Source organism: Vidua macroura, chromosome 28 (genome assembly GCF_024509145.1).
Source record: "Vidua macroura isolate BioBank_ID:100142 chromosome 28, ASM2450914v1, whole genome shotgun sequence".
NCBI classification, from domain to species: Eukaryota; Metazoa; Chordata; class Aves; order Passeriformes; family Viduidae; genus Vidua; species Vidua macroura.
Genome location: NC_071598.1, coordinates 662856 through 690722, shown reverse-complemented (window position 1 = coordinate 690722; position 27867 = coordinate 662856). Strand labels below are relative to the sequence as shown.

General features: G+C 63.3%; 1 protein-coding gene across 3 annotated transcripts; it reads right to left on the bottom strand.

The window, feature by feature from the left end:
* Positions 1-137: 137 nt before the first annotated feature.
* FGFR1 (fibroblast growth factor receptor 1) lies at positions 138-27471 on the bottom strand. 3 transcript variants are annotated; one of them, XM_054000838.1, is made up of 18 exons: positions 27322-27471; positions 21212-21408; positions 12849-13112; positions 11967-12050; positions 11371-11546; positions 9745-9868; positions 8802-8992; positions 7174-7318; positions 5679-5875; positions 4810-4955; positions 4600-4721; positions 4384-4494; positions 4071-4261; positions 3833-3955; positions 3630-3700; positions 3242-3379; positions 2712-2817; positions 138-2306 (listed from the first exon to the last, which is right to left on the bottom strand). In XM_054000838.1, exons 2-18 carry the CDS (start codon positions 21300-21302, stop codon positions 2130-2132), a joined length of 2457 nt encoding a protein of 818 aa, XP_053856813.1. In that variant the 5' UTR covers positions 21303-21408; positions 27322-27471; the 3' UTR covers positions 138-2129. The 3 variants fall into 3 exon arrangements, with proteins under 3 accessions (XP_053856813.1, XP_053856814.1, XP_053856815.1); XM_054000839.1 differs by lacking the exon at positions 12849-13112; XM_054000840.1 differs by lacking the exons at positions 7174-7318; positions 27322-27471 and adding an exon at positions 7991-8141 and having other exon boundaries at positions 5658-5875; positions 21212-21345.
* Positions 27472-27867: the final 396 nt, after the last annotated feature.

Here is a 27867-nt window from a genome sequence, read left to right as displayed (position 1 = left end):
TTCCCACAAAAGCAGCTGCCGTCACGGCTGCTCCCTGAGCGACATCTTCCCGAAGTGCTGCTTGGATGAGCTTGAGCACCCAGAGCCCCGCCAGTCCCCTCCCCATCGCCCCCCAGGGACGGCCGTGGGTGGCCAAGTCGCGGTTAAAGTCTTTAATAATTACAAGGATTCCAGATTCATTACAGAAGAGTTTACAACAAATAATATTTCTCCATACAAAGGCAAAATAAACTTTTCAAGTAACAGCGGCCTGGCTCCAGCGTCTCGGCACCGGCGGCAAGGGAGGGAGGGGGTTTCAGGTGGGAGTGCCCCGTCCGTCCGTCCGTCCGTCCGTCCGTCCGTCCGTGCCGGTGCAGCGCGGTGGAGCAGAGCCGGGGCCCTGGGACAGCCCGGGGAGCGCGGACGGCAGAGCTGGGACGGGGCTGCTCCCCCGGTAAGGCACTGGCAGGCACCGCCCGGGGAGCGGGGCTGGCACCGAGCCGCGCCGGAGCCCCGCGGCGCCCCCCGCTCCTCCCCCGGGCAGGGGACAGCCCCCTCCATCCCTCCATCCTCCATCCATCCCTCCATCCCTCCCTCCATCCTTCCATCCCTCCATCCCTCCCCGGGGCACCGTCCCAACGCGGGGCCACGGGCCACAGCCCCGCCGGAGCCCCGGGGCCAGGGCAAGGCCAGGCACGTAATGACAACGGATTATTCCCCAAAGGCATCGACACATTATTATTACTGTTTAATACAACCCCATATAAAACTGAAGCAGCAGCAGCAATTCTTATCGAGGGACCTAAACTGAAATAGGTTTAGAACATAATTTAAAAAAATAAAAACAGCAAAAATAGCAAAATATATGACTTTTTTTTTTTTTTATAGCAACTGATATCTACCAGCCACTAGTACCTTCCTACCAAACTGGTATATCTCTGGTAACAACCCTTTTTAAAAAGACATGTAAATATATATTCATATTTATACATATTTTTCGTTATGTACACGGGACTCTGGGTTTAGCACAGGTGGGTTCGGTGCCTCTGAGCAGTGCAGGGCTCCTGCCCAGGATGTGCTGGGCGTGGCTCGGCGAAGCCCACAGGTGCTGGTCCTGTGGCCCGGGGGCATCCTGGGCAGAGAGGGCTGAGCCACACCACGAGGCTCCGGGCACACTGAGGGGCCCAGCACGCCAAGGATCCCAGCATGCCGAGGCTCCTGGCACACCAGTGAGGCTCCTGGCACACCGGTGAGGCTCCTGGCACACCAGTGAGGCTCCCGGCACACCAGTGAGGCTCCAGGCACACCAGTGAGGCTCCCAGCACACCGGTGAGGCTCCTGGCATACTGGTGAGGCTCCTGGCACACCAGTGAGGCTCCTGGCACACCAGTGAGGCTCCCGGCACACCAGTGAGGCTCCAGGCACACCAGTGAGGCTCCCAGCACACCGGTGAGGCTCCTGGCATACTGGTGAGGCTCCTGGCACACCAGTGAGGCTCCTGGCACACCAGTGAGGCTCCCAGCACACCAGTGAGGCTCCCGGCACACCAGTGAGGCTCCCGGCACACCGGTGAGGCTCCTGGCACACCAGTGAGGCTCCTGGCATACTGGTGAGGCTCCTGGCACACTGGTGAGGCTCCCAGCACACCGGTGAGGCTCCTGGCACACCAGTGAGGCTCCCAGCACACCGGTGAGGCTCCCGGCACACCAAGGCTCCCAGAGTGCCAAGGCTCCCCCTTGTGCAGCCGCAGGAGCCGGGCTCTGCTCCCGGCTCACCAGGTTCTCCGAGTGGCAGACCAGCCCGGCTCCCTGTGCCCGACCAGGACGTGCCATCCCGGGATGCCCGGCTGGCTCTTTGGCCATGCAATGCCCACGGGAGAGGATTTCAGCTCAGCCAAGTGGGAGTACTCAAGCACAGAATTCACGGAAAAGAGGTTTAAAAACGAAAGGAGGAAACGCCATGAAAACCCCGGAGCCGAACCCTTTGGGCAGTGGAGAGCTGGCACGAGCGGCAGGAGAGGCTGGCAGGAGGTGGGTGGTTTTGGTTAGGTGAGATGCTACGGATGTCTCTGAACCCTTTCTGCGACAGCTCAGCACAACCAGGCTGCGCAGGCAGCGTCCACGGGCACGGCACCCCTGGCAGTGCCACCCTCAGTGTCGCTTCAGTCCACCGTTGCTGTGCTGAGGGGGGAACTTGGGAAGGCACGGCTCGTCCGGGAGCGGGTCGTGGGAAAACACAGAGTCCTCTCCCGAGGAGCAGGTGGAGCTGCGCGTGTCCGGGAAGCCGGGAGAATACTGATCCAGAGGCATGGACAGGTCCAGGTACTCCTGTGTGGATGTTCTCAGTTCAGTCAGAGAGAAAAAGAGAAAGATTTCTGCCAGGCTAAGGCTGGGAAAAAGTCCGAGAGGAATGTAAACAATCTATTATCTTGTTTTCCGTTCATATTGTTTATAGATCTGTTCTGCCACACTGACCTAAGTCCAGTGTACCAAGCAGGTGAAATGTTTTTACTTTAAGACCAATGGAATTAATGTTCACAATGTTCTCTATAAAAGAGAGAAGTGCATTTGAATAAACGCTCATTTTGCCTTCTGAAATCGTGCGAGTCATTTCGCCCATCCCTGGCTCAACAGCGTCACTCCTGAGAGGGACAAACCCCAGGGACGGGCTCAGGAGGGGACTGGGCAGCCCCCAGGGAGTCCCTCACCTCACCCAGCTGCCACCTCTCCTACCTGGTTGGAGGTCATGGCCACGATCCTGTCCAGGTCTTCCACCAGCTGCTTGAAGGTGGGTCTCTGGGAAGGGACGGCGTGCCAGCAATCCCGCATCATCATGTACCTGCGAGGGCGGGGCAGGCAGGGGCTCAGCCCGGGGCAGGCGGCTGGGGACCCCCGCCCACGGGAGCAGGGAAGCACCAGGAACGTGTGCCCAGTGTCCCTGTGCCAGGCTGGACCCACGGCCAGTGAAGATGCTACTCAGGGGTTGAGGGTAATCCCCCATGTGCAAGGAAAGGAAACCAAGGGGAGGAGCACGGACACAGGGCTGCTCCCTGTGCTGGGGTCACCCTGGGATTCCCTCCTGCCCAGGGAGATGCTGATTGCTGCAAATCTGGTTAACTGAGGGTTTTGCAGGGCTGGGAACTGCTGGGACTGTAACTCCAAACATCTGCCTGCCACCCTCCATTCCCCAGCCTGTGTTCTGCACCTGGCAATGGCACTCAGAGACTTCAAACCCCTCTTCCCCACCCCGGCACTGCACTCACAGCTCGTTGGTGCAGTTGCTGGGCTTGTCCATCCTGTGACCTTCCTTCAGCAGCTTGAAGAGCTCCTCAACGGGCACACCGGGGTAGGGTGACCCACCCAGCGTGAAAATCTCCCACAGCAGCACCCCGAAGGACCACCTGGGAACACAGGGCAGACGCTGGGGCACCGGCTCTGGGGCACTGAGACCCCGCTGGGCCCCACTTTGGGTACGGTGAGAGGCTGGTTTGCTGGGAGGAACGACCATCCACAGCACCACTTTTCAGGATAAGTGAGTCCCAGCACCAAATACAATTTGGATTCAAAATCTTTGGTTGGCTGACACCAATTGTAATTTCATTAAATCAAGGCAAATCCCTTCCATGCATCTCCCCAGCAGGCCCTACTCACACGTCACTCTGGTGGGTGTAGATTCGGTCGAAGAGAGCCTCGGGGGCCATCCACTTCACTGGCAGGCGGCCCTGGGACACAAAACCCACAATGGCTCGTGGCTGTGAGGGAACCTGGGGCAGGGGTGAGCCCTGCGTGCGTGCGGCGTTCCCAGCACGTTCTGGAGCCTCCCCGCCCCGCAGAACCCCTCGCACACCACTCACATTTGTCGTCTTCTTGTAGTAATCGATGTGGTGGATGTCCCGGGCCAGCCCGAAGTCAGCGATCTTCATCACGTTGTCCTCTGTCACCAGCACGTTCCTGGCCGCCAGGTCCCTGTGGATGCACTGACCGAGCAGGGCGCTGTCAGCGCCGCGCGCTTCCCCACGACGGGAAGGGAGCGTGCCCCAGGCCCAGCTGCGGGGCTCTCCGTCCCCCCACAGCCTCCTGGGAGCTCCTCACCTTCTTGGAGGCCAAGTACTCCATGCCCCGCGCCACCTGGTAGGCGCAGGAGACCAGGTCCTTGAAGGAGAGCTGCTCCTCGGGGACGCGGCTGGGGTTGTAGCAGTACTCCATGCCCGGGGGCCGCCGCGCCTGCAGGTACTCCCGGAGGTTGCCCTTGCTGGCATATTCCACGATCACATACAGGGGTCCTGAGGGGACGGTGGGATGAGAGGCTGGAACCTGGAGCAGGGTGCCAGGCCAGCCCCTCCCAGTGGCCAGCAGCTGGAGGGGTGGCAGAGGGGACACCTCCTCCCCACTCATGCACCCTCACCATCCTGCGTGCAGGCTCCCAGCAGGTTGATGATGTTCTTGTGCTTGCCAATCATCTTCATCATCTCCATCTCAGAGATGAGGTCAGACAAATCCTTCTCTGTGGCGTCGGCTAAAGTGGAGAAGGCAGCACTTAGAGGGTGCCAGGCTGGCACACCGCAGACCCCAGCCAGGGCTGTGGCATCCTGCCAGCACCGCTCTTCTTGCTGCCACTTACACTTGAGCATCTTCACCGCCACCTTGGTCACACGGTTGGGCTTGTCCTTGTCAAGGCCGATGGCTTCTGCCAGCACCACCTGGCCGAAGCACCCTTCTCCCAGAGGCTTGCCCAGGATCAGCCTGCAGGGAGAAGAGCCCGATGCAGGGGATCAGGTTGGTGCCAGCACCAGCAGCACCCTCCTCACCCAGCTCCCGGGCCGGGGCTCACCTGTCCCGGGGCAGCTCCCAGCGCGGGTCCTCGGGGAGCTCGTACTCGGAGACGCCGGCCAGCATGGGGGTGCCGCTGGAGGAGAGGCGCGAGGGCCGCACCAGCATCACGCCCGAGTTCATGGAGGAGCTGGAGTCGGCCGACACCTGCAGTGGGGCCGTGGGTTACCCTCACGCAGTGCCCAGGCCGCGGCTGGCTGCCCCCGGGGGGGAGATGGTGATGGGAGCCTTGGCACCCGCCCCTGCCCGCAGCCCCTGCCCGCAGCCCCCTGCCCGCAGCCCCTGCCCGCAGCCCCTGCCTGCAGCCCCTGCCCGCAGCCCCTGCCCGCAGCCCCTGCTCACAGCCCCCTGCCCGCAGCCCCTGCCTGCAGCCCCTGCCTGCACCCCCTGCCTGCACCCCCTGCCCGCAGCCCCCTGCCCGCAGCCCCTGCCTGCAGCCCCTGCCTGCAGCCCCCTGCCTGCAGCCCCCTGCCTGCAGCCCCCTGCCCGCCCGGCAGTGCTGCTCCCCTCTGTGGAACTTTTCATCAGTCTCCATCACGCTGCAGCCCAAAATGCACAGCCTGGCAGCTCTCCCCTCTCCTCAGTGCGTCCCACGCTCTGCTCAAACCTTACAACTGTTGTAAGTCCTCCTGGTTCTCCTCGTGAGCCCCGTCGAGGGGGGACGAGGGGGAGCTGTGCAGCCCCCCCGCCCTGCCAGGCACAGCCAGGACAGTGCCCAGCCCCTGCCAGCGGTGGGCACGGGCTGGAGGGGGTGGCGTGTGCTGCAGGGTCCTGGGTCTTCCCATCCCTCCTCCCCCACATCCCCTGGGAAAGGCTGGGCTCCAGGAGAGGCAGTAGGTGCAAACAAACCCCCTCTCTACTTTCTGTTACCTGTCTGCGCAGGGGAATGCTCTTGGCCAGCTTGTGCACGGCCAGCTGGCTGTTGAAGTCCGTCTTCTTGGTGGTGCTCTTCAGCTTGTAGATGATGATGGTCACCACCATGCAGGAGATGAGGAAGGCTCCTATGCAGTAGATGATGATCTCCAGGTAGAAGGGAGACGTCATCATGGCCGGGGTGTCCTCAATAGCTGGCTCGGCGTGAACAGGGTGTTTGTTAGCACCCGCCAGGCCCCGGGGAGTGGCACTGGGGAGCCCCTGGCTCGTCCCCAAGCTCAGTGGGGACGTCAGTGCAGCAGGGACTGGGGGCTGCCCACCCACCCTTGCAGGGAAGGCGTGCAAGCAGCCCCCAGCTCATCATCCCCACGGCCAAGCAATGCCTTTGCCACCTCTGCAGGTGGCCCAGGGCAGGACGGGGTCACTGGGACAGGCATGAAGTGGGGGGACAGGGCCTGAGTCACCCCACAGGGATGTGGCACAACGGGCACCTCTGGGGACAGGTCTCTGTCCCACCTGCTGTGCTCTGCCCACACGTGGGAGCTGCAGGGACCCCTCAGGATGTGGGGTCACCCCCTGCACGATGGAATGGGGTGTCTGGCCGTGCCCAGGGCTGTGGGAGCCCAGGCCTTACTGGTAATGACTGGGGAGAGCTCAGAGCAGAGCAGCCGGTGGCACTCCAGTGGCAAGGACCTGCTGTGGGAGCCTGGGCTGGTGGGAGGAGGGACCCACAGACCCTGCCTTGGTGGCTGAGGGGGTGCTGGAGCCATGAACAGCTCAGAGCCCCCAGCCACGTGCCGTGGTCCATGGTGAATCTGGCAGGATGGGGCTGCCACTGCACCTTGTGCACCCCCAGCCTGACACCCCCAAAGAGCAGAGCCTCAGAGAGAGGTGTAAGAGGGAGCTGAAGATTCCTGCCCCACCTCTGAGCACACCCGGCTGACAAAGCAGTGGCTGATAACTGGGAAAGTTTTGGCTGGAAAGCAATGAGCACACGGCAGCCCAAAACTTTCCCACGGCTGTTATCAGGCTTTGGTCCGTGCATTGATACTGAGCAGCAGCATCAATGGGGACGGGGCAGCCATCCCCGCAGGGCAAGCACACACAGCCCCGGACAGTCCTGCAGCACAGGGCAAGGCCAGGCCCTGGCAGGAGCTGCTGCCAGCACCCCCAAACCCCCCCTGGTCCCCCCGAGCAGGCAGCGCTGGCCTGGCCTGGCCTGGCCCGGGGGTGCAGGACTGTCCTGCTCCGGTGGAGCGAGCCCTGGTTAAGTTCCCCAGGTATGCATTGCCTGGGCCAGGGAGAGAGCGAGGGCAGACCCCAGCTGGGGTGGAGGGGGGCACAGAGCTGGGGGACACTGCCCCATCTGCTCCAGCTGCAGGGCAGCCCCGCAGCACCCACGCTGACCCGGGGGACAGGGGCCGGGAAGTGCTCTCTCCCGGACCACAATGCATACGGTTAAAGGAGGGAGGAAAGGAAGAGGAGTATATACCTTCGAGAACTGTCAACCATGCAGAGTGATGGGAGATCCCAATAGAATTACCCGCCAAACATGTATACTCCCCAGCATCCTCAAATGAGACATTCCTTAAGTGAAGGACTTCCATTTCTTTGTCTGTCGTGTTAACGCCAGCCGTCTGGAAGGAAAAATGGAAGCAAAAAACGGAGAAGCAAACGACATGAGATCTTCTGGGAGGAGGCCAGAGAGGAGGGAGAGCCCAGTCTCATTTGCCAGACCCCCGGGGAGCAGACAGAGACCACTGCAGACCTGCTAGAGAGACCCTCGGGATGACCACTCATCCCGGCGGAGCCAGGGAGATGCTGTTAAAACCCTCCACCAAACGGAGTGTCCTGCCCATCCGAGCATGCTGGCGATGGGCTGCATGGAGAAATCACCCGGGCAGAGCCGGCCGGCTGGCTCGCGGACACGGGGAGGCACCAGGACAGGGATGGGAGGACAGAGACAGGACAGAGACGAGAGGATGGTGGCAGGAGGGCAGCACAGACAGGGGATGCAGCACTGCGCCGCTCTGGGGTGCCTGGACTGGCTGCACCCTCAGAGACCCAGGTTCACTGGTGCCAGACCCAGCAGGTGCCTGGGCTGCTCTGCTGTCGGCGTGATGGGGAGGGCAGCACACAGGACAGACAGCGGGACACGAGACATCAGCACACGGCAGAGACACTGGGACACACACACACAGAGCACAGCCGGCCCCGCCGGGTATTTTTCCATGGTCGTTGCACCAGAAACAGCAGAAACAAGAGAGCCCAGAGTTTTGTCTTCCACCGCCAGGCATTCTTCCGGTTACCTGTGGCCAGGGGCCTGGTGACTGTGAGCCACGCAGACTGGTTGGCCTCGCCAATATAATTGGAAACCTTACAAACATACTCCCCGCTCTCCGCCTCTGTCACATTATACAGGGTCAGCACCTCCGCATCAGAGCTATTAATCCCCGAGTGCTGGAACAGACCAACAACATGGAGTCACACGGATGTGCTCGGGCAGCGCAGCGCCCCGAGGGCTGGCATCGGCTCTGCCAGCGCAGGGGCTGCTCCCCCTGCACCCACAGGGGGTGGGAGGGACGGGGCTGCACGCAGGGGGGCACGGGAGGAAGGAGCAGGCAGGAATGGGGGTGTGACCCTGCTGCCCCCCCGCTTCCCAGCGGTCAGGAGCACAGCTGGCATGGCTGCATGGAATCACAGAACGGCTCGGAAGGGATCTTTAAAGGCCACCCAGTCTGATCTCCTGCCACAGCTGGACCAGCGGCCAGCGTGCCCGCTGAGTGGCACCGCTGGGGTGCAGAGGGAGCTGCTCTCACTGGGATGATCCAGGGCTCAGCTCCCAGCTCCAGTGCTGTGCTCGCTGCCCGGGACAGCCCACCCAGCCCTGTGCCGTGTGCCCCTAGGGCTCCAAAGGCAGCGCACGGCTGGCACACACAGCCCTCCCTGCTCCCTGCCCAGCAGGCTGGTGATGGCTCTGGGCTCCAGCTGCTCTGAGGCCGGTGGTCCCCAGCCCCAGGTGACTCTTCTGGCCCATGCAGGTGGCTGCCAGTGCCCCGCTCCTGCCCCAGGCACAGGGGAGCTGGGCCGTGGCTGGGACCACCCAGCGTGTGGCTTTACCTTCAGGATCTGCACGTAGGGCAGGTTGTCGGGGCCGATCTTGCTGCCGTTCACCTCAATGTGCTTCAGCCACTGGATGTGGGGCTGGGGGTCGCTGTAGACCTTGCAGACAAACTCCACGTTGCTGCCCAGGGCCACTGTCTTGTTGGCAGGCAGCCCTGCCTGCAGGATGGGCCGGTGCGGGGACCGCTCTGCGGGACCAGGAGATGGGGCACCTTACAACGGGGTTTGGGGTGCCTGCTGCCCATCTGGGTGCACCCTGCAGCCCTCCATGCCCAGGACCCCTGGCTGAGGTGGGCACCAATGCACCCAACGCAGCATTAGTGTCCCCTTGCCCAGGAGCCTGCCTGCATTGGGGTGACAGCACCCAGGGCGGGGGACAGGTGAAACCCCGGCGGGGGGACAGGGACATCGGCACCTATTGGGCAGGGTCAGAGGTCAAACAAACCTATGGAGGGCCCTGGCCATTAACAAAGTGGCTGCCACTGTGGTGAGTCAGCATTAACAAACCCCTTTGTTCACCTCGCTGACTGTTCCCTTCAGTTTGCTCAGTGTAATCAAATTAAATCACATTTTTAATGGTTCATTTACTGGCATTTAGAGCAGCTCCACATGTGGAACTGCTCAGACCAGCCTTCCCAGCTGGGAATTATGGCTAATAAGGCGATTAGAAGAAGTTTCTGTCCGGTCTATGAAATTATTTTCACCACAATTAAAAACTCCCAGAACAGGGCGGGGTGAACCTCTCGTTGCCCGCTGTGCTGCAGACGTGCACACCGGGGCAGGAGGCCACGGCGACGGGAGGTTGCCCCGGGGATGGTGGGCGAGCCCCTTCCCTGGGAGCACAACCCACCCATCGCCACAGGGTGCAGCACCCACTGCTGCTTGGGAAGGCTGAGGGGGAGGCGGGTGCGGGGCGAGCCCCCAGCCCCGTGCTTCTCACCCACGACGTCCAGCTGGTAGGTGTGGTTGATGCTGCCGTACTTGTTCTCCACGATGCAGGTGTAGTTGCCCTTATCCGATGGCACCACCGAGTCCATGATGATGCTCCAGGTTGCCTGGCGGACCTGGGGGCACGGGGAGGACAGAGCCAGTTACGTGCAGCACGCACGAGAGCCCCAGGCCCTGCTCGAGTCAGAGCTGGCTCAACCCCTGGCACGGGCAGGACATAAATCTCCCTTTGAGGTCACCTTCCTCCTTCCCTACAGAGGGGCTGTAATTGCTCCCAGCTGTCCCAGGAGGGACAGGAGCCATGGAGCCAGCTGTGCCGAGCAGCAGATGCTGTCGGCCGAGCGTGATGGGCTCGCCTGGTGTGGGGACAGCCTCCCTGGTGGCCCCCGTGTGTGCAGGGAACAGACCAGCATTGTTCCTCCTGCAGGAGCTGCTTCCCTGGCTGGCCCAGGGGTTCAGACCCCACTGCTCCCCACGGCCAGTGGGCCCTGTGCTGGGCAGTGGGCAGCTGCAGCCTGGTGTCCTGCACCACTGTGGCTGCTGCTGACCCAGTGCATCTCCTCTGGGAGAGTCTCAGTGGTTCTGCCCAGGTCCCTCTGGCCACGGGGCACCAGGAGGTTCTCCAGAAGCCAGCCCTGTCACTGCCAGCTCCAGCTGTGGCTCCTCATGTCAAACCCTCCTCGAGCCCAGCTGGAAACTGGTTATTTCCACAGTCCTGCATTTCAGCCCCGCTGGCTAGCCGGGGCACTGTGCTGTCACCAGCTGGCAGCCACAGTGCTGCCAGCAGCCCCTCTCCTCCCCACCGTGAGCCCATGTCCTGGGCTGAGCCTGTGTCCCTCCAGAACACGCTGCACAGAGCTGGAAGCTGCGGCGTGGCCGCATTCCTGCTGCTGCCCCAGACTCCTGGCAGGAGCCCTGGCATGCAGGGCCACGGCTGGAGCTGCTTGTGACATGTGGCATGTGACTCAGTGCTGATGGTGGCCCCACAGCCCCCCAGCTGGGCTGGTTCAGGGCTCCTGGCCTGGGAGGCACTGAGGGCTCTGAGCCCCAGGCAGGCTGCAGCCCTGCTCCCGAAATCAGAGATGGCACAAGGGGACAGTGCTGCCTTCTGGCTGGTCATCCCCTCCCTTGGGGAGAAAAGGAACTCGGGGATGCTGGTCTGGAGCTGTGAGAAGCAGCACCGAGCTCCTCCCCAGCTCAGGGAGCCAAGGTGGGCCCCAAATATGGGCTGGAGTACCCCATGTGCTGGAGCACCCCCACCAACCACTGCTGGGCATGGAGGGGCTCCTCCAGCCCAGGGCATGCCCAGACCCCTCTCCTTGCCCGGGCCCTTCTCCTCGGCACGGGGATTAGGCAGAGGTGGCCGAGCCCGGCCGGCCCCTCGGCACAAGCCCCCTCCCCCAGGGCTGAGCTGGTACAAACACCACCCAGAAGCAGGTCACAGCTGTAGGGCCACTCCCAAACAGCAATGGCACAGCGGCCCATCTGCCCCTGCCGGGCTGGCGTGGGTGGGGGCTTGGTGCCTCTCCAGCGCCCCAGAGCCCCGTCCTGCCCCTCCCCAGGAGCCCCCCAGGCCTGCGCAGGGCCGGGGGCTGCTCCCCCGCTGCCCCATCCGTACCTTGTAGCCCCCGATGCGGTGGTCAGGTTTGAACTCTTTGCCGTTCTTCAGCCAGCGCAGGGTGGGGTTGGGCGTCCCGCTCGATGGACATTTGAATTTCACTGTTTTGGCAGCGGGGACGGCGTGGAGCTTCTTCTCCATCTTCTCAGGATAGGTCCAGTAGGGAGCGATGGCCTCTGGGGAGCAGAGGGAGGGCTCAGCACGGCCAAACCCAGCAGCCTCCTGCTCCTGCAGTAACCCGAGGATGCCCAGAGCAGGAATCAGGAGAGATGCCAGCAGCCAAGGCCAGCTGAAGCAGGGAGGGGAGCTCTGGGCCACAGGGCATTACCCAGCCCTTTCCCTGTGGGGTGGATGCTCAGCTGCACCAGCAGCGACCCCAGTGCAGCCGTGCTGGCACAGCCCCTTGCTCTGACCCAGCTGCTCCACCCCCGGCACCCAGCCCCGCTCTCCCCACTGCGCCCTCGCCACTGCCGGGTGCCCTGGGCTGCCGGGTGCCCTGGGCTGCTTGCCCCATCCCTGGGTGATGCTCGTGTGTGCCCAGCCTCCCCCTGCCTGCCCACAGGGCAGCGCCAAGGGCAAACCCGGCTCGCACGTACGGTTCGGCTTGGTGTTATCCGCCTCCTTCTCCTCTGACGAGGAATCATCTTCGTCATCATCATCCTCTGCAGAGGGGAGAGCGTCTGCAAGAGAAGCAACAGCCCTGCTGAGCACCTGTGTGTGAGGGGACCTTTGTGGCTGGCGGGCCCGGAGCACGGTGGGTGGGTGGTGGGGGCTGTGCCCGGTGAGGTGGGAGGGCAGGGCGGTGCTGGTGCCCGGCAGGGGCGTGGGGATCAGGGGAAAATACTCCACACAGTCCCCAGCACAGCCAGGGCTGGCAGAGCCCACCATCCCAGTGCCTGCAGCCGCGGACATCGTGAAGAGATTTGCTGTCAGAGGTGACTTCGGAGCTCCTCACCCCACATCCGGTGCCACAACACCCCTGGGGTGGCAGCCACGACCCGCGAGCACAGACGTGTCCCCACCTCGAGCCTTCCTCCCTCTGCAGCCTCACACTCCATCAACACCACTGCAGACCACGGCTCCCACCCAGCACGTGCCCCTCCTGGGGCGGCCCTGCAGCCCCCTGCCCCCTCAGATAAACACGAGATGACTTCTGGCAGCTTCTCCCTGCACTGCAGTGGCCAGGAAGCCACGGCACCACACTGGAAACTCTTCTGGGCACCCGCAAGGTGCAGGTCGGCCCCGAACTCACTGCGCGTGGCCAGCCTGTGTGCAGGGGCTTGCAGGGGTGTGCAGAGGTGGGCAGAGGTGTGCAGAGGTGTGCAGAGGTGTGCAGAGGCGTGCAGAGGTGGGCAGAGGTGGGCAGAGGTGTGCAGAGGTGTGCAGAGGTGTGCAGGTGGGCAGAGGCAGCCTGCTCCTCGCTTCGCAGCCCGGCCCCGCGGCTGCCCCTTCCCTGCACAGCCGGGGCTGCTACGAACCTGAGATGTTCACGGAGAAGTAGGTGGTCTCGCTCCCCGAGGGGCTGTTGGTCATGCAGGCGTAGAGCCCCGAGTCCTCGGGCACCACGTCCCTGACCTCTACCTCCTCCCCGGTGATGCGCGTCCGGTTGTTCTCGGCCAGCTGGATGCCGTCACGCACCCAGTTGATGCTCTGGACGTCATCCCGCAGCCGGCAGCGCAGCTGGAGGAGGTCACCGGGGTGGGCTGAGTACGACTCCACTTCGATTTTTGCTTTGGGCAGAGCTGGAGGAGTTAGGGGAGAGAAGAAGAGAAAAAAAAGGAGAAAAGGAATAGAGACCAAAGAAAAACCATGCTGCTGCTGCTGCTGCTGCTGCGGCCTGGTTAATGAGGCAACATGCGCTGCTGGGGTGCTCCCACTGCTGGGATATTCCAACTGCTGGGACGCTCCCACTGCTGGGATATTCCCACTGCTGGGGTGCTCCCACTGCTGGGATATTCCCACTGCTGGGATGCTCCCACTGCTGGGATATTCCCACTGCTGGGATGCTCCCACTGCTGGGATATTCCAACTGCTGGGATGCTCCCACTGCTGGGATGCTCCCACTGCTGGGATATTCCCACTGCTGGGATGCTCCCACTGCTGGGATATTCCCACTGCTGGGATATTCCCACTGCTGGGATGCTCCCACTGCTGGGATATTCCCACTGCTGGGATGCTCCCACTGCTGGGATATTCCCACTGCTGGGATGCTCCCACTGCTGGGATGCTCCCACTGCTGGGATATTCCTGCTGTGGCACCAGGGACCCCAGCACTCAGGGGACAGAGCCCGCGGCAGCAGCAGAGCAGAGGAGAGGCAGAGGCTGCGAGCACCCCAAGCAGCACCAAGTGCTTCCCTCTGCAGCAGGACCTGCTCGGTGCCCGGGCAGCTCCAAAGCCCTCACCCTTCTCGGCTCTTATGGAGCGTGACTCCCCCAACGGGGGAGAAACAGGCAACAGTGACAACTCAGTGTTGCTGCATGGCAGGATCCAGCCTCGCCCGGAAGCATCCCAAATCCCTGCAGGGCTCCGCCACCTCGCAGGGCTCTCAGGATCCCTACCACCACAAGCGGGCAGCCAGCAAAGCAGGCCAGGGTCCCCATGCCACCAGGACCCCCGCCCTGGTTAGAGCAGGGCACTGCAGGGATGAAAGGGCAGGACAGCAGGCAGGGAGCGAGGGGGACAGGTCAGCCCAGGGAGCTCTGGCCAGACAGCTGCCGGCCACGGCGTTCCCATCCGCAGCAGTCCCGGGCAGGGGAGCTGAGCTCCCCGAGGTGACAAAGATCCTTTCTCTCCATCCTGCTGTGACATGATCTCATCTCTCCCAGCCCTGAAGTGCCCAGGGCTCTGTCCTCAAGTCCTGCCCTCCACGGTGGGTGGTGCATGAGCAGCTCTCCCGGTCCCAGGCTTGGGGAAGATGCTGGGTTTCAAATCACCTCTTCCAATTCCACAGCCCACGGAAAGGTCCAGGCTGCTACAGCTCTGCAGAGGCTCCCTGTGATGATGTGGGTGGATGCAGTGTGATCATCATCCTAGACTGAGCCCTACAGGTTGGTGGGCACAGCTCCAGAGCCCAGCTCTTCAGGCACCCCTTGGCCTCTGCCTCCTCCCTGGTTGTGTCTGGTTGTTCTTGGCCAGCTGGATGCCATCGGGATGCCGTGGGAGCAGCACGAAGGGGCACAGGGCACTGCTGCACGTGCTCCTCTCAGGGGCAGGAAAATCCCAATAAACGCAGCAGAACCAGCCAGGAGATGTTCAAGCTTCAGCTCCAGGGCTGAGCCCCCCAGGATTTCTGAGCGCCCAAGGAGCCAGACAAGAAGAACCTCTGCTCCCTGCTCTGCACATGTGCCCTGAGCAGCCACAGAGCAGCTCGCCCTGGGCCAGCATGTGCAGGCAGCACAGGGCCAGGAGCAGCAGCGAGGCCTCGCTCCTCCCTGCTCCTCCCTGCTCCCAACAGCCACTCTGTAGGGCCAAAAATGAAACCTCGGCTCTCCAGAACTCTGATTCACCGCACCGTGACCTGCACTTCACTTTCTGGCCACTTCTCTTTGCCTTGGACTGATGAGAAGCTTCATGGGAAAAACATTCATGAGCAGCTCCAGAATTTCTCCTCTTTCTTTTGCTCAGCACTTGAAGGACAACAGTTGGATGGGGCTGCATTCCCTTTCCTCAGCTGCTGTAATTCCAACGCCAGGGCTCCAGTTCATCCGTGAGAGGTTACAAAACATTTCAATGTGGAAGGGGAAGACCAATGGGAGCCCCTTTGGTGGTGAGGAAGGGTCTTGCTTTGCAATCCTGTTTTCCCCTGATTTTCTCCCACAGGACGGGCACTTCTCACAGCTCTGATTTGTGTTCCAAGTGATTAGTCACAGGCATCTCCGAAGGCTCACAAAGCAGCAGTGACATCCCATCCTGTCCCTCTGAACCCCGGGGCTGGGTAACACCACATCCTCCTGCCCGTCCCCACTCCCTCCTCACACAGAGCAAGGCCAGCGGGCAACAAACAGCCCTGAAAACCCAAACCAGCACGAGTCCAGTGCTGCAGCCACATCTGCTCTTAGCTGGCTCCCAGCTCTGCCCCCTCCCACGCATCAGCAAACTTCCCTGTGGAACAGAACAGCCCTGCAGGGAAACTGGGGTGGTCACTCCTCCCAGCCCCGAGCTCCACCAGCATCCCACAGCTGCACCTGCGCAGCGTGAAGAGGTATCCTGGGGATGGAAAAGGTCTCTGGACGAGGGGAAGTTTTGGGGAACCCCAGCCTGATGCCAGGGCTTGAGGAAGCAGCATTCCAGGTTCAGGAGGGTCCCTTCCCAATGGCCACACGTCCCTGGGTATGCTATGCAAGTGCCAGAGCTCCTTCAGACCCTTGGGCGTGGGGCCAGATCCCCTCTCAAAGCTTCCAGCCCCCTCCAGCCCCACTGAGCCAGGGCTGGTTTGCATCAGCAGCACGACTGGGGCACGGGGGTGCTGAGGTGATGGACAGAGAGGGGAGGCCGAGGGCACGGTGGGCACTCACAGCACTCTTCTGGCACTTGGGACGAGGTGGAAAACGTGTCCTGGTGGGAACAGCCTGAGAAGGAATTCACAGGCTAAAGAGCACGGCCGGGTTTGCTCAGGCTCTTGGCGGGATTGAGCAGCCCTGTGGCCCTGGCAGGCAGAGAGCCCCGTGGCTGCTGCCATGGCACAGATGGCACCGGGCTGGCAGCGGGGCCACTGAGAGCTGCTGGTGTGACCCATGGCACTGGTGTGGCCTCCACTTTGGTTAATGATTGCTGGTCTCATTAGCCTGACACATCCCTGTCTCACATCCCCCTCCGCTCTCCTGTACCTTAAACCACAGCACCGGGCACAGCCCCACCACACAGCCCCATGGCAGAGCCTCCCCACGGGCACAAGCCAGGCCCACAGGGGCCACCTCTCCAAAGGGTCATCAGCCAGAGCAACACTTGCCCCTCACCCCCGAGGCTCTGGGCGCTCCCGCACTGCACAAAGGCCGGTTAGTGGGAGTCCTCTCCTCAGCTGGGAGCTGTGGGGCTGGTCACAGCCCTTTTGAGCAAACAAAGGTGGCAGCAAGCAGAGCACAGGAACACCAGTCCCACAGGCCTTGTCCACCCCAGGGGACAGGAGGGCTCACACCCACGGGGAGCCCCAAGGTCCCCAGTGAGGCAAGGGGCAGCTCCAGCCCGTGGTGCCTCTGTGAGCACCCCCAGAAGCCGTGCAGTGCCATGGTGGGGGCAGCTGCCGCGGGTTTATTACTTTATTCCAGCTTTGAAATGGAACCGGGAGTGGAGCCGAGCCCAGCGAGCCTCGGCCAGATGGAGGGAGGGTGTCACCAAGTGCATATAACTGTCACCGGCTCCCCTGGGGCTAGCCCCCGACGGGGACAGCAGGGACAGCAGGGACAGCAGGGACAGCAGGGACAGCAGGGACAGGGACACGGGGCAGCCCTGCCGACGTGCTCACGGTGCCCCCCTCTCCCTGCTGGCCGTGCCCCCCCAGGCTGGGCACGCTCCGCGGGCAGCCCGGGGTGCACCCTCCAAGCACAGAAAGCCACAGGCTGTGCTGGCCATGGCGATGGTGACGATGGCAATAAAGGGGCCAACAAAGCGGCGCGGGGACAATGCGGGCGGGGGGCGCGGAGCCGCAGGCGCCGGTTGCCCTGGAGACCCCAGCGGGGCTTTCCGAAGGTATTTCCTGAAGAAAAAGCACACACATGCCCGGCAGCCCCACTAATCCCAACAGGAAGCGCTCACCGGGACGTGGGGATTGGCTTCTTTTTGATTTAAACAGCTCCTCACCCTGCCGTGTCCCCCAGCCCGGGCTGAGCCGGGGGCATGGCCCGAGGTGCAGCATCCCGGCTGCTCCAGAGCCCTGCGTGTCCCTGGATCCCGGGAAAGGCTGCAGCAGGGACATGCCAACAGATGAGCATCACGGGCTAAAGGCACTCATGGCTCTTGGAGTGCTCAGGGCACCCCCAGCTGCTCCTGCCCGAGCCAGCCCGGGGGCCGTGGGCTCCTCCGCAGGGAGAGGGGATTTATGTCTCGCTCCAGGCCCTCCGGCTCTCCCAGCCTGCACCGCAAATGAAGCAGCACTTAATTAACAGGCGCGTTGGGAGTTTGCAAAGCTATCAGGACAAACCCACGCCTTTCCCCCGGGCCCCCCGGCCACGCTCAGAGCCCTGGAGGCAGCGGATTGGGGCACAGGCACCTCTCCATCGGCTCCCCCCGGGCATGGGACAGACGGGGGTCACAAGAAAACACCCCAACCCACAGCTTCTGGCTGGCTCTGCCCGGCCCTGGCTCGCTGCTGGAACTGAGTGTCCGTTCCTGTGCCCACCTCCCTCCTGCACAGCCCCAGGCTGCGGCACACGGGGGCTCCGCACTCGGGACCCTTCTGCTCCCCCCGGGGCAGCTCCACAGCCCAGGCTCTGGCAGAGCACGGCTGCTTTTCCCAAAGACTCTTTTATTTCTTTTTTTTTTTGCTCCTCAATTAAGGGCCGGAGTGACAGCATCCGAGTGGAAAGGCGGGAGGGTGGAACAATGCCGGGCCGGCAGGCTGGGAGGGGACGGCGGCGTGATGCCCTGGAGGGCACAGCCATGGCAGCCGGGACTGGGCAGCTGCAGCAGCGGGGTCTGGGGGTGCTGCTGGGCCCCCCGAGCTCCGGGAACACTCCTGGGCTGCTGCCATCACCAGCAGAAGCGCAGGAGGCTGCAGGCTTGGCAGGGAGTCCCTGGGCTGCTCGTGGGGCTCCAGCAAGGAGTCAGATCCTCCAAACGGGATCCCCTGGGCTCCCCGAGGCACTGGGTGGGAGACACCTAGAGCTGCGAGAACCAGGAGGGACTGGGCAGCAGGGAAACGGGGAGGGGGACAGAGCCGAGGGTCAGCAGTGCCGTGGGGAGCAGCGGGGACAAACCAAAGACCCTCGTGGGCTCCCCCAGGCTACCTGGGCTGAGCACATTGCCTGCCCTGGACTTCTGGCTCCTGCAGGGTCCAGAGCAAGACCCCCTGGGCGAGCTGGGGACAACAAAGCCCCGGGAGCCAGGGCCCCTGCTGGCCCCGCAGATGGCCGGGGGGGGGGTTAAGCCTGTGGCCAGCTGGGCAGCCAGCAGCCCTGGGAAATGGGGCAGCCCTCGGCCCCTGCCCCACGGGGAGGGGGCTGCAGCCAAACCCCCTGTGCTGCGGAGTGCAACCGCACCCCCCGGGCAGGTATCTGCTGCTCTGGGGCAGTCTGGGGCTCAGTGTGTCCCAAAACCAGGCAGGACCCCCCCTGCCCCAGGACACGCTCCCCAGGACAATCTGCTCGGCCACTCGGCACCCCCTGCAGGGCCGTGGCAGCCCCCTGCGAGGAGATGCCTGAGCAGCGGCTGGGACAATGGCAGACAAGGAGAGAGGGGAAAAAAAAACCTTGGCAATTTTCTGCAGGTTTCTATTTAACCTGGAGACAAAGAGCGGCTTTGTGCGAGGGAGGGACAGAGGCTGCGCATGGAAATTTCTTGGCTTTTCCCCTTAACCAGGGTTTTTTCACCACCTCCAAATTTAGGTAACTATAAAATGCAGTAAATGCCTGTTAATGTTTTATTTGCTCCAGATTTTTTGGTGCTGTGAGGGAGCCCCTGACGAGCAGAGCTCCCAAACTCCCTCCCACACCACGGGGAGAGGGGGGCCAGAGCTGAACCCCCCTCCACGTGAGGCCAGGCCGCTGGCCGGCCGCGGGGGATTACTCCTCCCTGAGAAGGGAGCTTAGCTGCCTCAGAACCGGGAGTAAACTGAAACCCCATAAACATGCAGAACAAAGTCCGGGAAAGCTGCTGCCTCCACCACCGAGGGACCGGCCGCTGCTGCCCTGGGGTGATGGGGGATGCTCCTGAGTCACGGTGCCATGGGGGAAGGACAGAGACCTTGGCCCCCAGGACACGATAGCCCTCAGCATAGCAGCTGAACCCCATCCACAGCCCTGGGGACCCCAAAACCCCTGGGGCTGGGTCGGAGCCTGCCCCTGAGAGATGCCGGCGGCTCAGCCCTGGCTGCAGGTCCCGGCCCAGCACTGGCTCTTCCCATCCCACACGCCCTGCTGGGAACATTTTGTTCCCACCAGTCGGCTCCCGAGCCAAGGGACGGATTCTGCCCCAGCCGGGCTCCTGCTGTGGCACTAATTGGGCCGCCCTGGTGAGAACCATGTCGGGAAACGTTTCCAGAGGTTATTGTTAGCCCTGGCATGAGGCTGGCGAGGAACCAGCTCCCTCCTCTCCTCCTCCACTGCCACCGCCTGACGCGGCTCCCAAACCCTCCAGGAGCTGCAGGGCTCCTCATGCACCCCAAAATTCACCTGTGCTCAATCAGCTCCCCTCAGCCCGAACACCCCAACATTTTTCTCAGTGCCACAGCCGGGGCCAGGGCTGCAGGTGGTGCTCTCCTGGCAGCACAGGGCCATCCTTACCCCAAACACTGCCGGGAAACCTCTTCCAGGAAGAGCAATCTCCTGAGAAAAACATGTTTACCACTGTCAACCGCATTGTTTACAGATGCGGGGAGCAGGCACGCCAGTGGAAAAATCTCAGCAACGGTCCCTGCGAGTGAAGCTCTGCCCGGGCTCCCCTCCGGAGCTGCAGCTCCCCAGGGACCACGTGTGCCTCTGGCTGTCCCCCGGGGTGTCACCTCGCAGGGTGTGACCTGCTGCTCCAGTCAGAGGTGCCGCCCCCGGCATCACCCAGGCATCTCCCGCCAGGGCTGCCGCAGCTGCAGCAGGGGCCACTTGCCGCCTGCCAGCTCCCACCCCGAGCCTGAGGCGACCCCGGGGCAGCACGCAGCACCACACCGGCAATCGCCCGCTCAGGGCTCTGCTGGGAGGAAGGGGGAAGGGGGAGCGACTCTTAAAAAGCAGAGCAGTGCCCACAGACCAGACATTCTTGGGTAATTAGAACCAAAAGGAGCGAGTCGAAGTCCCGCTGCCGGCTCTGGTTATTCTCTGTCTCGCCGAGGGCCAAGGCTCTGACGCGCCGGAGCGGGGCTCTCTGCCAGGGCCGGCTCTGCCCAGGGCCAGGCGACCCACTTGGCCCATCCCTGAGCCTTGGGGTGCCCCCACACTGCAGAGCCGAGCCAGGCTGAGGCAGGAGCACCCCTGGCCACTGCCACCGGCCCTGCTCCTGGGGGACAGCAGCGATAACAAGGGATGTCCTGGTCAGGGACTGCACTCCCCAGCCCCACGGAGCAGAGATTTGGACTGCACGAATCACACCAGCCAGCCCCAGCTTTGAGCCCCCACCTTGGGCATTCCCAGCTGGGAGCAACACCGGGGCATGCCGAGGGTTTCTGCGGGGTGCATTCATCCCCAGCACTGCCAGCTGGCAAAAGCTGAACCAGTACCCTGCACCCAAACCTTCATCCCCAATAGCTGAGCCCAGGGTCACCCCAGTGGGGCCAACAGGGTGGGAGCAGCCTCACACACATCCCGGGTTACAGATTGTCACAGGGGTGACAGTGCCGTCACACGGAGCGACCCCAGCGGGGGACACAGCCCCCAGGGCTCTGTACCCTCCTCCAAACCAACAGATCAAGGTTGGCCACAATTTTTCTCCGGGTTAAAAATGTCCCCAGGCACAGCTGGAGCCACACACCCACTTTTGTGCCCACAGAAACCACTCTGGGGACAACACGTGCCATGTCCCCAGAGGCACCAGCTCCCAGGCAGCCGGGTGACACCAGAGGTGGCACTGGGGACGTGCTGGTGGCCCCACAGCTGGAGCACATGGCAGCCTCTGCCTCTGCTGCAGGGAAGAGCAGCTCGTGTGGCCCACGGGGAACACAAAGGACGAGGGAGCGGGGGCCCCGGGCCGTGCTCTTACCTTGCTCGGGCAGGGTGGGGGCCGGCCGGGCAGCGGAGAGCGCGGCTGCGACCAGCACAGCCCAAAGGATGAGGCACCGCCAGGTCCACATCCCACTGCTGCGGCTACTGCTCGGCGACTGGGCTCCGCAACTGCCACTCCATGGGGGCCCCGGGCGGGCGCAGGGGGGTCTCCGCAGGGCTGGCAGCCCCTACAAGCTGTGAAGGAGGAAAGCAGAGTCAGGCAGGGCCAGCTCCCCCGCATCCCACCAGCCTGCACGGTGCGTGCGCTTCCATCACGGGCGGTGCTCCTCCCGCCTCCACCCAGCCAGCAGGATGTCCCTGGATCAAGGGATGTCCCCAGACTGCGGTGGCAGGTCTCCACAGACCCCTCAGCAGCCTGACACGACCCGGCACTGACTGGCAGGGTTATGTTTCCCTGTGTAAAAGCGCTGATGTGTCAAGAGTGAAACCGCTGGCGAAGCAGAACCGAATGCAGCAAGACTTTCCAGAATGCTGAGAGAAACATTAACGCCAGTTAAAGAAAGGGAGATTCCTGCTCCTCTCTTCCTGCACTTTGTCAGGTGTTGCTGACCCATGGCTTCACTGAGGGAAGTCCCTTATTCAGAACAAAATCTCATGTTGTCTGTGCCGCCCCTCACAAAGCAGCTCTCACTGCAAACTCCAGCCCCCTCCATTCCCTATAGGATCCATAGGGCACATAGCAGCCACCCCCTTGGAGAGGCCTTCCTGGAGCCAGAGGGTCAGCCAGCTGCAGCCGATCTCTTTCCACCAACAGCTGTTTTTGAAGTGGCTGTGTGGGGAGAAATCCCCCGGCATCCTGGGCCAACTCTGCAACTCGCTCTCGTCCCTGCCAGCTCTCATGCTGGGCTCTCCAGCCCACCCATCCCCTCAGGTCCCCATCCCTTTCCAGGGGTCTGCTCAGTGCAGGGCAGCTCCAGAGCTGGCTTCTGGCACAGGGAAGCCCAGAAGAGCCTGATCCTGCCTCAGGATGCCGTGGGGGCGTGCCCTCCATGGCCCTCATTCCTCCTTCCCTCTGACCATCCCTCCTTCTCTCCGTGCCAGGAGCATGGAGCTCTTCCAAGACACGTTCCAGGGGGACGCTGGAGCCCGAACCCAGCCGCCCCCGGCCGACTGCTCCGAGCCTTGCGGATGGGAACAAGCCCCTGTGCTCCACCCCCGCGCCACATCTGCACCTCGGCAGCAGCCTGGGATGAGGTCCCGACGCTGGCCATCGCTGATGGTCCCGCCGGGCTCTGCCGAGGAGATCCTGCCCAGCCATTGCACAACCCGCGCAGCCCCGGCCAGGGCGCCGCTGGCAGCGGGAGCTCCGGGACAGTTACGAGGGCCAGGAGGTGGACAGGGCGACACCATCCCACAAACCCTTCCCCAAGGCACCTCCCGGGGTACAGCTGTGCCTCCAGGCCCCTCGGCCCCTGCCGAGCATCCCAAGCTCACCCGGTTGCTCTCCCCGCTGTGCCGTCCCCGACCTGCCGCGGGAACAGGCGCTTCCCTTCGCCGAAAGGCGTCAGGCTGAAGTACGCACTGCTAAAAGCAGTGAGTAATAATCATCGTGAGTAATAAACTGCTACTCATCCTCCCCACGCACTCGGTCCACGGAGCTCTGGCCTCTGCCTCTCCTGCTCCGGCGTGAGACCCTGCGCTGCCTGTGCCCAGAGCGGCGGCTTCTCCCCAGGGATGGGCTGAGCAGCCACGAGCCCCAAAGGGCTTAGATCCTCCAAAGAGCCTCTGCACCCAAAGGAAGCCCAGCTGGGGTGCAGTTGTGGGGGCTCCAGCTGCCTCCTTCCTGCCCAACTGCTCTGGCTGGCACAGGAATATCTGGGACCCAAACTATTGACACAAGGAGTCGGGCAGGGAAAAGGGCACCCAGCAAACACCGGTGTTATCTCCGGCACCAGCACTCCCAGGCACTGGGTAGTGCTTGGAAATAGTTATTGAATGTTCAGGATTTATCAGGGTTTGGAAAGGGGAGGAAGAATTCTTTGGGGGGTGGGGGGGAAAAAGGTCTTTGGTATTTCTGGGAATTCTTTTCTGTCTCTCAGTGGCTTTGTTTATCGACAGCACATGCTCCCCGGAACATGCCCTAATGCGGAGCGTCTGCGTGGGCCTCCCGAGCCGGCCCCGCGCCGAGGGGAGGGATGGAGGGATGGAGGAGAGCCCAGTGCCTCCAGTTCCTGAAAAATGAGTCAGTGCTGGCTCGCACACAGCAGAGCCCTTCTCCAGATACACCTCGGAGCGGGTGCCTTCCAGCTGATTCAGGGCCTTGACAGCAGGATATTTCCATGGCGTAGGGATCGCTCGGCAGCACAGAGCTGTCCCGTGGCTGAGAGGGTCACTGGGAGGGAGGAAGGGAGGAACAGAGGGAAGGGTGCCAGGACCCAGCAAGAGCACACAGAGATGGTCAGCTTCCCAGGGCAGTGAGGGAGGGCGCAGCAGCCACGGCTTTGCTGGAGGGCAGCAGGACTGGGACGCGCCCTGCCTGCTCCTCCCGGACAGGTTCAGCAGCACCCGAGGGAATCTCAGTGCTCAGAGATGCTGAAGAGGCAGCACAGACCTTTTCCTCCTTCCCAAGGGAAAAGGGGAGACTGAGGAACCCCAAGACAGCTGCCCTCATGACTCCTTGGAGTCCACACGGGAAGGAGGCAAGGAAGTGGGGAGAGCGCTCCTACCTGTGCAAACAACAGCATGGCTCTTTTCCGTGTTTGTACAGCTTTTATACAAATCCCAACAGGAAACCATTTGCTCTGGAGGATGGCAGCTCGGGCAGGGTGGGTCTCTGGCTCCTGCCGGGCACTGGGCACCATCCCCACTCCCCGTGGCCCCAGCACACTGCAATTTACTGCTCCGGGGTGGATTCAAACAACTAAAAACAGAAGCAGCTAGAGAGGAGCCAGGGCTAAGTGCCCCTCGGAGACCTGCCTCCAAAACTGCAATTACAACCAGCCATTACACCCACAGAGCTATTTTGGAGTGGTGCTGGACAACCCTGTGCCCATCCGTGCACCCTCCAGGGGCACACGCTCCCTGTGTACCAGGAAAGATGTTCTCAGACTTGCCTTTGCACGCCAGGGTGTCCATGAGGAGCCTTGTGCAACCTGTCCCCCACTGTCCTCAGGGACCCTGAGGGCTGCACTTTCTCTCCTCGCATCTCCCACACCCCTGAGTCACAGGGCTGAGCTGTCCCAGGGACACGGCACAGACAGGACCTTCCCACTTGCACAGCAGATGCACCCCATGGCTCCGAGCTGAGTGGCTCTGAGTGGGGAAGCCCCTTCCTGTCCTGTGGCTCATCCCTGGAATGCATCTGAGGTGCCAAACACAGGAGCTGGTGCTGGAGCAGGGTGTCCAGCCAGGGTCGGAGCCCTGCAATGCTGTGACATCTGCAGGGGAGCCCCAGTCTGATCCCTGTGTGCTGGATGTGACGGGGGTGGCTGCTGCCATGGGCTCGCTGGGGCTGGGGGGCTCTGGTTCCTTTCCTCTGCCTCCCTGCTGGGACAGAGAGGGCCCGTGGCATTCACCACGTCAGAACGTCCGGGCTGGCAGCAGCCAACGGGTAACACAGCAGGCAGGGAAAGAACAGGGACAGGCCAAATCCAACAGGGAGAAGAGTCTGAGCTCAACTCCTGGGTCTGCACAGCATCAGGAGCCCGAGGTGGCAGACTGTGCCCAACCAGGCGCAGTCCCTGTCCCTCAGGAGGGGAGGTGGTGACTGCCAGCAGACCACCCTGCCTGGCACAAATGCCCCTCAGCTCCAAAGCACATGAAAAGAGACTCCTTTTCCTCTAAGGCACAACAAAAGCAGCCCTCCAGCTGCCCTTGGGGAAGAAGGACAGCCAAAGGCAAGATCTGTGGGTGGCAGGAGCAAAGCCCTTCCCTTGCCCAGTGCTCCGTGCCCCAACCTGTGGCTCAGGTCAAGAACCAAGTATTTGCTAAAATAAAAAGCAAACATAACTGCACATGGAACTGAAGGGGAAAACTGTAATGCTTAAAGCAGACACATGCTTGGAAAAATAAATATCCAACTGTGCAGCACAAAGAGCATGTTAACCCTTCCCAGCTGGCTGCCAGGACTTAGGGCTACCAGGGGCACTTCCAGCACCGAGCTGTGGGCGGGTATCCAGTGGTGGGAGAGCCTGGGACATGGGGCAGGAAGGACAGGGAAAGGCCCAGCCTCACCCACAGATCTCCATAAAACCATCGCAGTTCTAGAAGCATCCTTGCACCCGGGGATCCCTCCCTACCTGAAGACTTGATTTTCAGATCTACAGAACAACCACTGATACCCAAAAATCTATACTGGGCTGGTCCCCTTGACTGCTTTGGGAGGAGACTGGTCAAGGACAGGGACACAGACCCATTACCCAGGCCGGGAGGGAGCTGGATGGGGTTTTCACTACATTGCACTCCTCCAAGGAAAGCCATCGCGAGGGGAAGGACACACATTTGCCATCATGTCCAGAAGCAGAAGGTCCCCAGAGGGGCAGAAAGTTGGATTTTCAGGATGGGATGAGCATCTGCAAGTGGCCACTTCCAGCAGCCAGGACTTGGGGTGGGGGCTCCACCTGGGGCTGGAGACAATAGGGCTCCCGGCTCAGGTTACGTTTTTTAGGGGGGTAAATACGGAGGGAGCTCCAGCTCACCTCTGGCAGTGACCCTTCCCGCCCGGCCAGGGCAGGCACCTCGTGTGCAGAACAGCCCAGACGGGGCTCCCGCCGGCTGCCTTCAGCCCGGCACCACTCGTGCCTGCACCCTGCCGGGGCAGGGGCGATTTATTTTAATCCTCTCGGAGCAACACAAGGAAAAGGCAGCAGTGCATGCCAGCCAGCGCAGGGATTAAGGGAGGAAGTGCTCCTGAGTGGGGAAGATGGCTGCTAGCCAGAGCAGGGGGCTGCAGGGCCCACGCTCCTGCGGCGTCCCCGGGCTGCGCGGGGGGGCTCTCCCCGAGCCCCGCTCCCTGTGCTGGCATCCAGCTCGTCGGCACCCGGAGAGCCCCAGCGGAGCAAACCACCGCCTCCACCTGCGCACGGCCCCGGTCCCCCCCCGGCCGGGGGCTGGCGGCTCCGAGCCCGACCGTGTGAGCCGCTGGGTTCACTGAACTGCTTGGGTTTAAACATTGCCGGGGAGGGAGCTGCCCCGGCCCGCCGTGATCCGGGACGCGGGGCAGTAACTCAGCGACCCGGGCAGAGAGGGACCGGCGAGGCAGCCGCGGAGCTCCTCGGCGTCACCTGAACACGGACACGCTCTGCTCCGTCCCCACACGAAGCCACCTCCACGTCTCCCGGCCCCAGAACCCACAAAAACCACAACCAAACCCCTCTGCAACCAATCCCTCCGGGTGCCGAGGGCCACCGCACCGGCGCGGCGGTCACCCGCCATCGCAGGTGTCGCCGCCGCCTCCCCGCACTCCCGGCACCTCCGCCGTGGGCGGACGAGCGGTTCCCGGAGCCCGAACGGCGCTGGGATGCGGCGGCTCCGGGAGCCCCACCGGCGTGGACACACAAAGGGAAGCACCAGCTCCGGGACGGCGTTATTCCAGCGCCTCCATTCCCGCTGACCGCCCCGGGATCCCAAAACTGAAACACAACCAAATCCAGCTCCTTCTCCATTTTCTTCTGGAAGCCGCAAGGCTCCCGCTCAGGTACTTTTCCGGAATAAGGGGCCAGGCAGCGACTCGGAAAACGACCCTCGATTCCCGCCCGGCTCCCCCGCGGCCGGGAGGGGTTTCGGCGTCGGGACGGCGGCGGCGGTTCCAGTCTCGGTTCGGCCGATGGACGGGGTCGGACCCGCCGCCTTCCCGAAGTGCCGCCCGCCGAGCGGCTGCACCCCGGGAACGGCCCCGGGGCCCCCGAGCCCCGCACACCGGACCGCCCCGCCGCCCGCAAACCCCCAGCTCCCTCAAGGCGGAGCCCCCCCCGCGCCGGTGCCGCCGTCGAGCCGCCCCGCCGGGGCAACGAGGCGCACCTGGGGGGGCTCGGCCGCGACCGAGCCCCGTCCCCCGACCGAGCCCCCGGGCCAGCCCCGCGGAGCACAAAGCGACGCCCCGCGGTGCCGGTGCCGCCCCCCGCGCGGAGAGCGGCGGCCGTTACTCACCGGAGCCCCGCGGGCGGCGGCGGCGGCGCGGTGCCGCCGCTCCCGGGAACAATGGAGGGGAGCCCCGGCCGGGGCGAGAGGCGCAGCCCCGCCGCCGCCGCGCTCACAGCGGCCGCCCCATGGCAGCCCCGGTCCGGCCCGGCGGGCGGAGGCGGCGGGAGGCGCTCCCGGAGCCGCTGCCGGACGCGCTCCCGAAGGCGCGGCCGCCCCGACGCCGCCGCTGCCGCTGCCCGCCCGCCGCGTCCCGCCGAGCGCCCGCCGCCGCCGAACTAAGCCGCTCCCGCACCGCCCCGCCGACAGCCGCGGCTCCTCCTCCGCCTTCCTCCTCCTCCTCAGCGGCCTGATGGGGCTTGTAGTCACAGCCGGACCGCCCCCCCCACCTGGAGACCCTGCTGGCCTCCCGGCAGTGGCATTCCAGACGTCCCCGGGGTTTTGCGGGCGGTGGTCGCCCCGAAGGCAGGGCAGACTGGGCTCGGGGCAGCACAGGGATGCTGGCCACGGTGCTCCCCTCACCTCTGCACTCTTGCCCTGTGGCTCTTGCTGGCA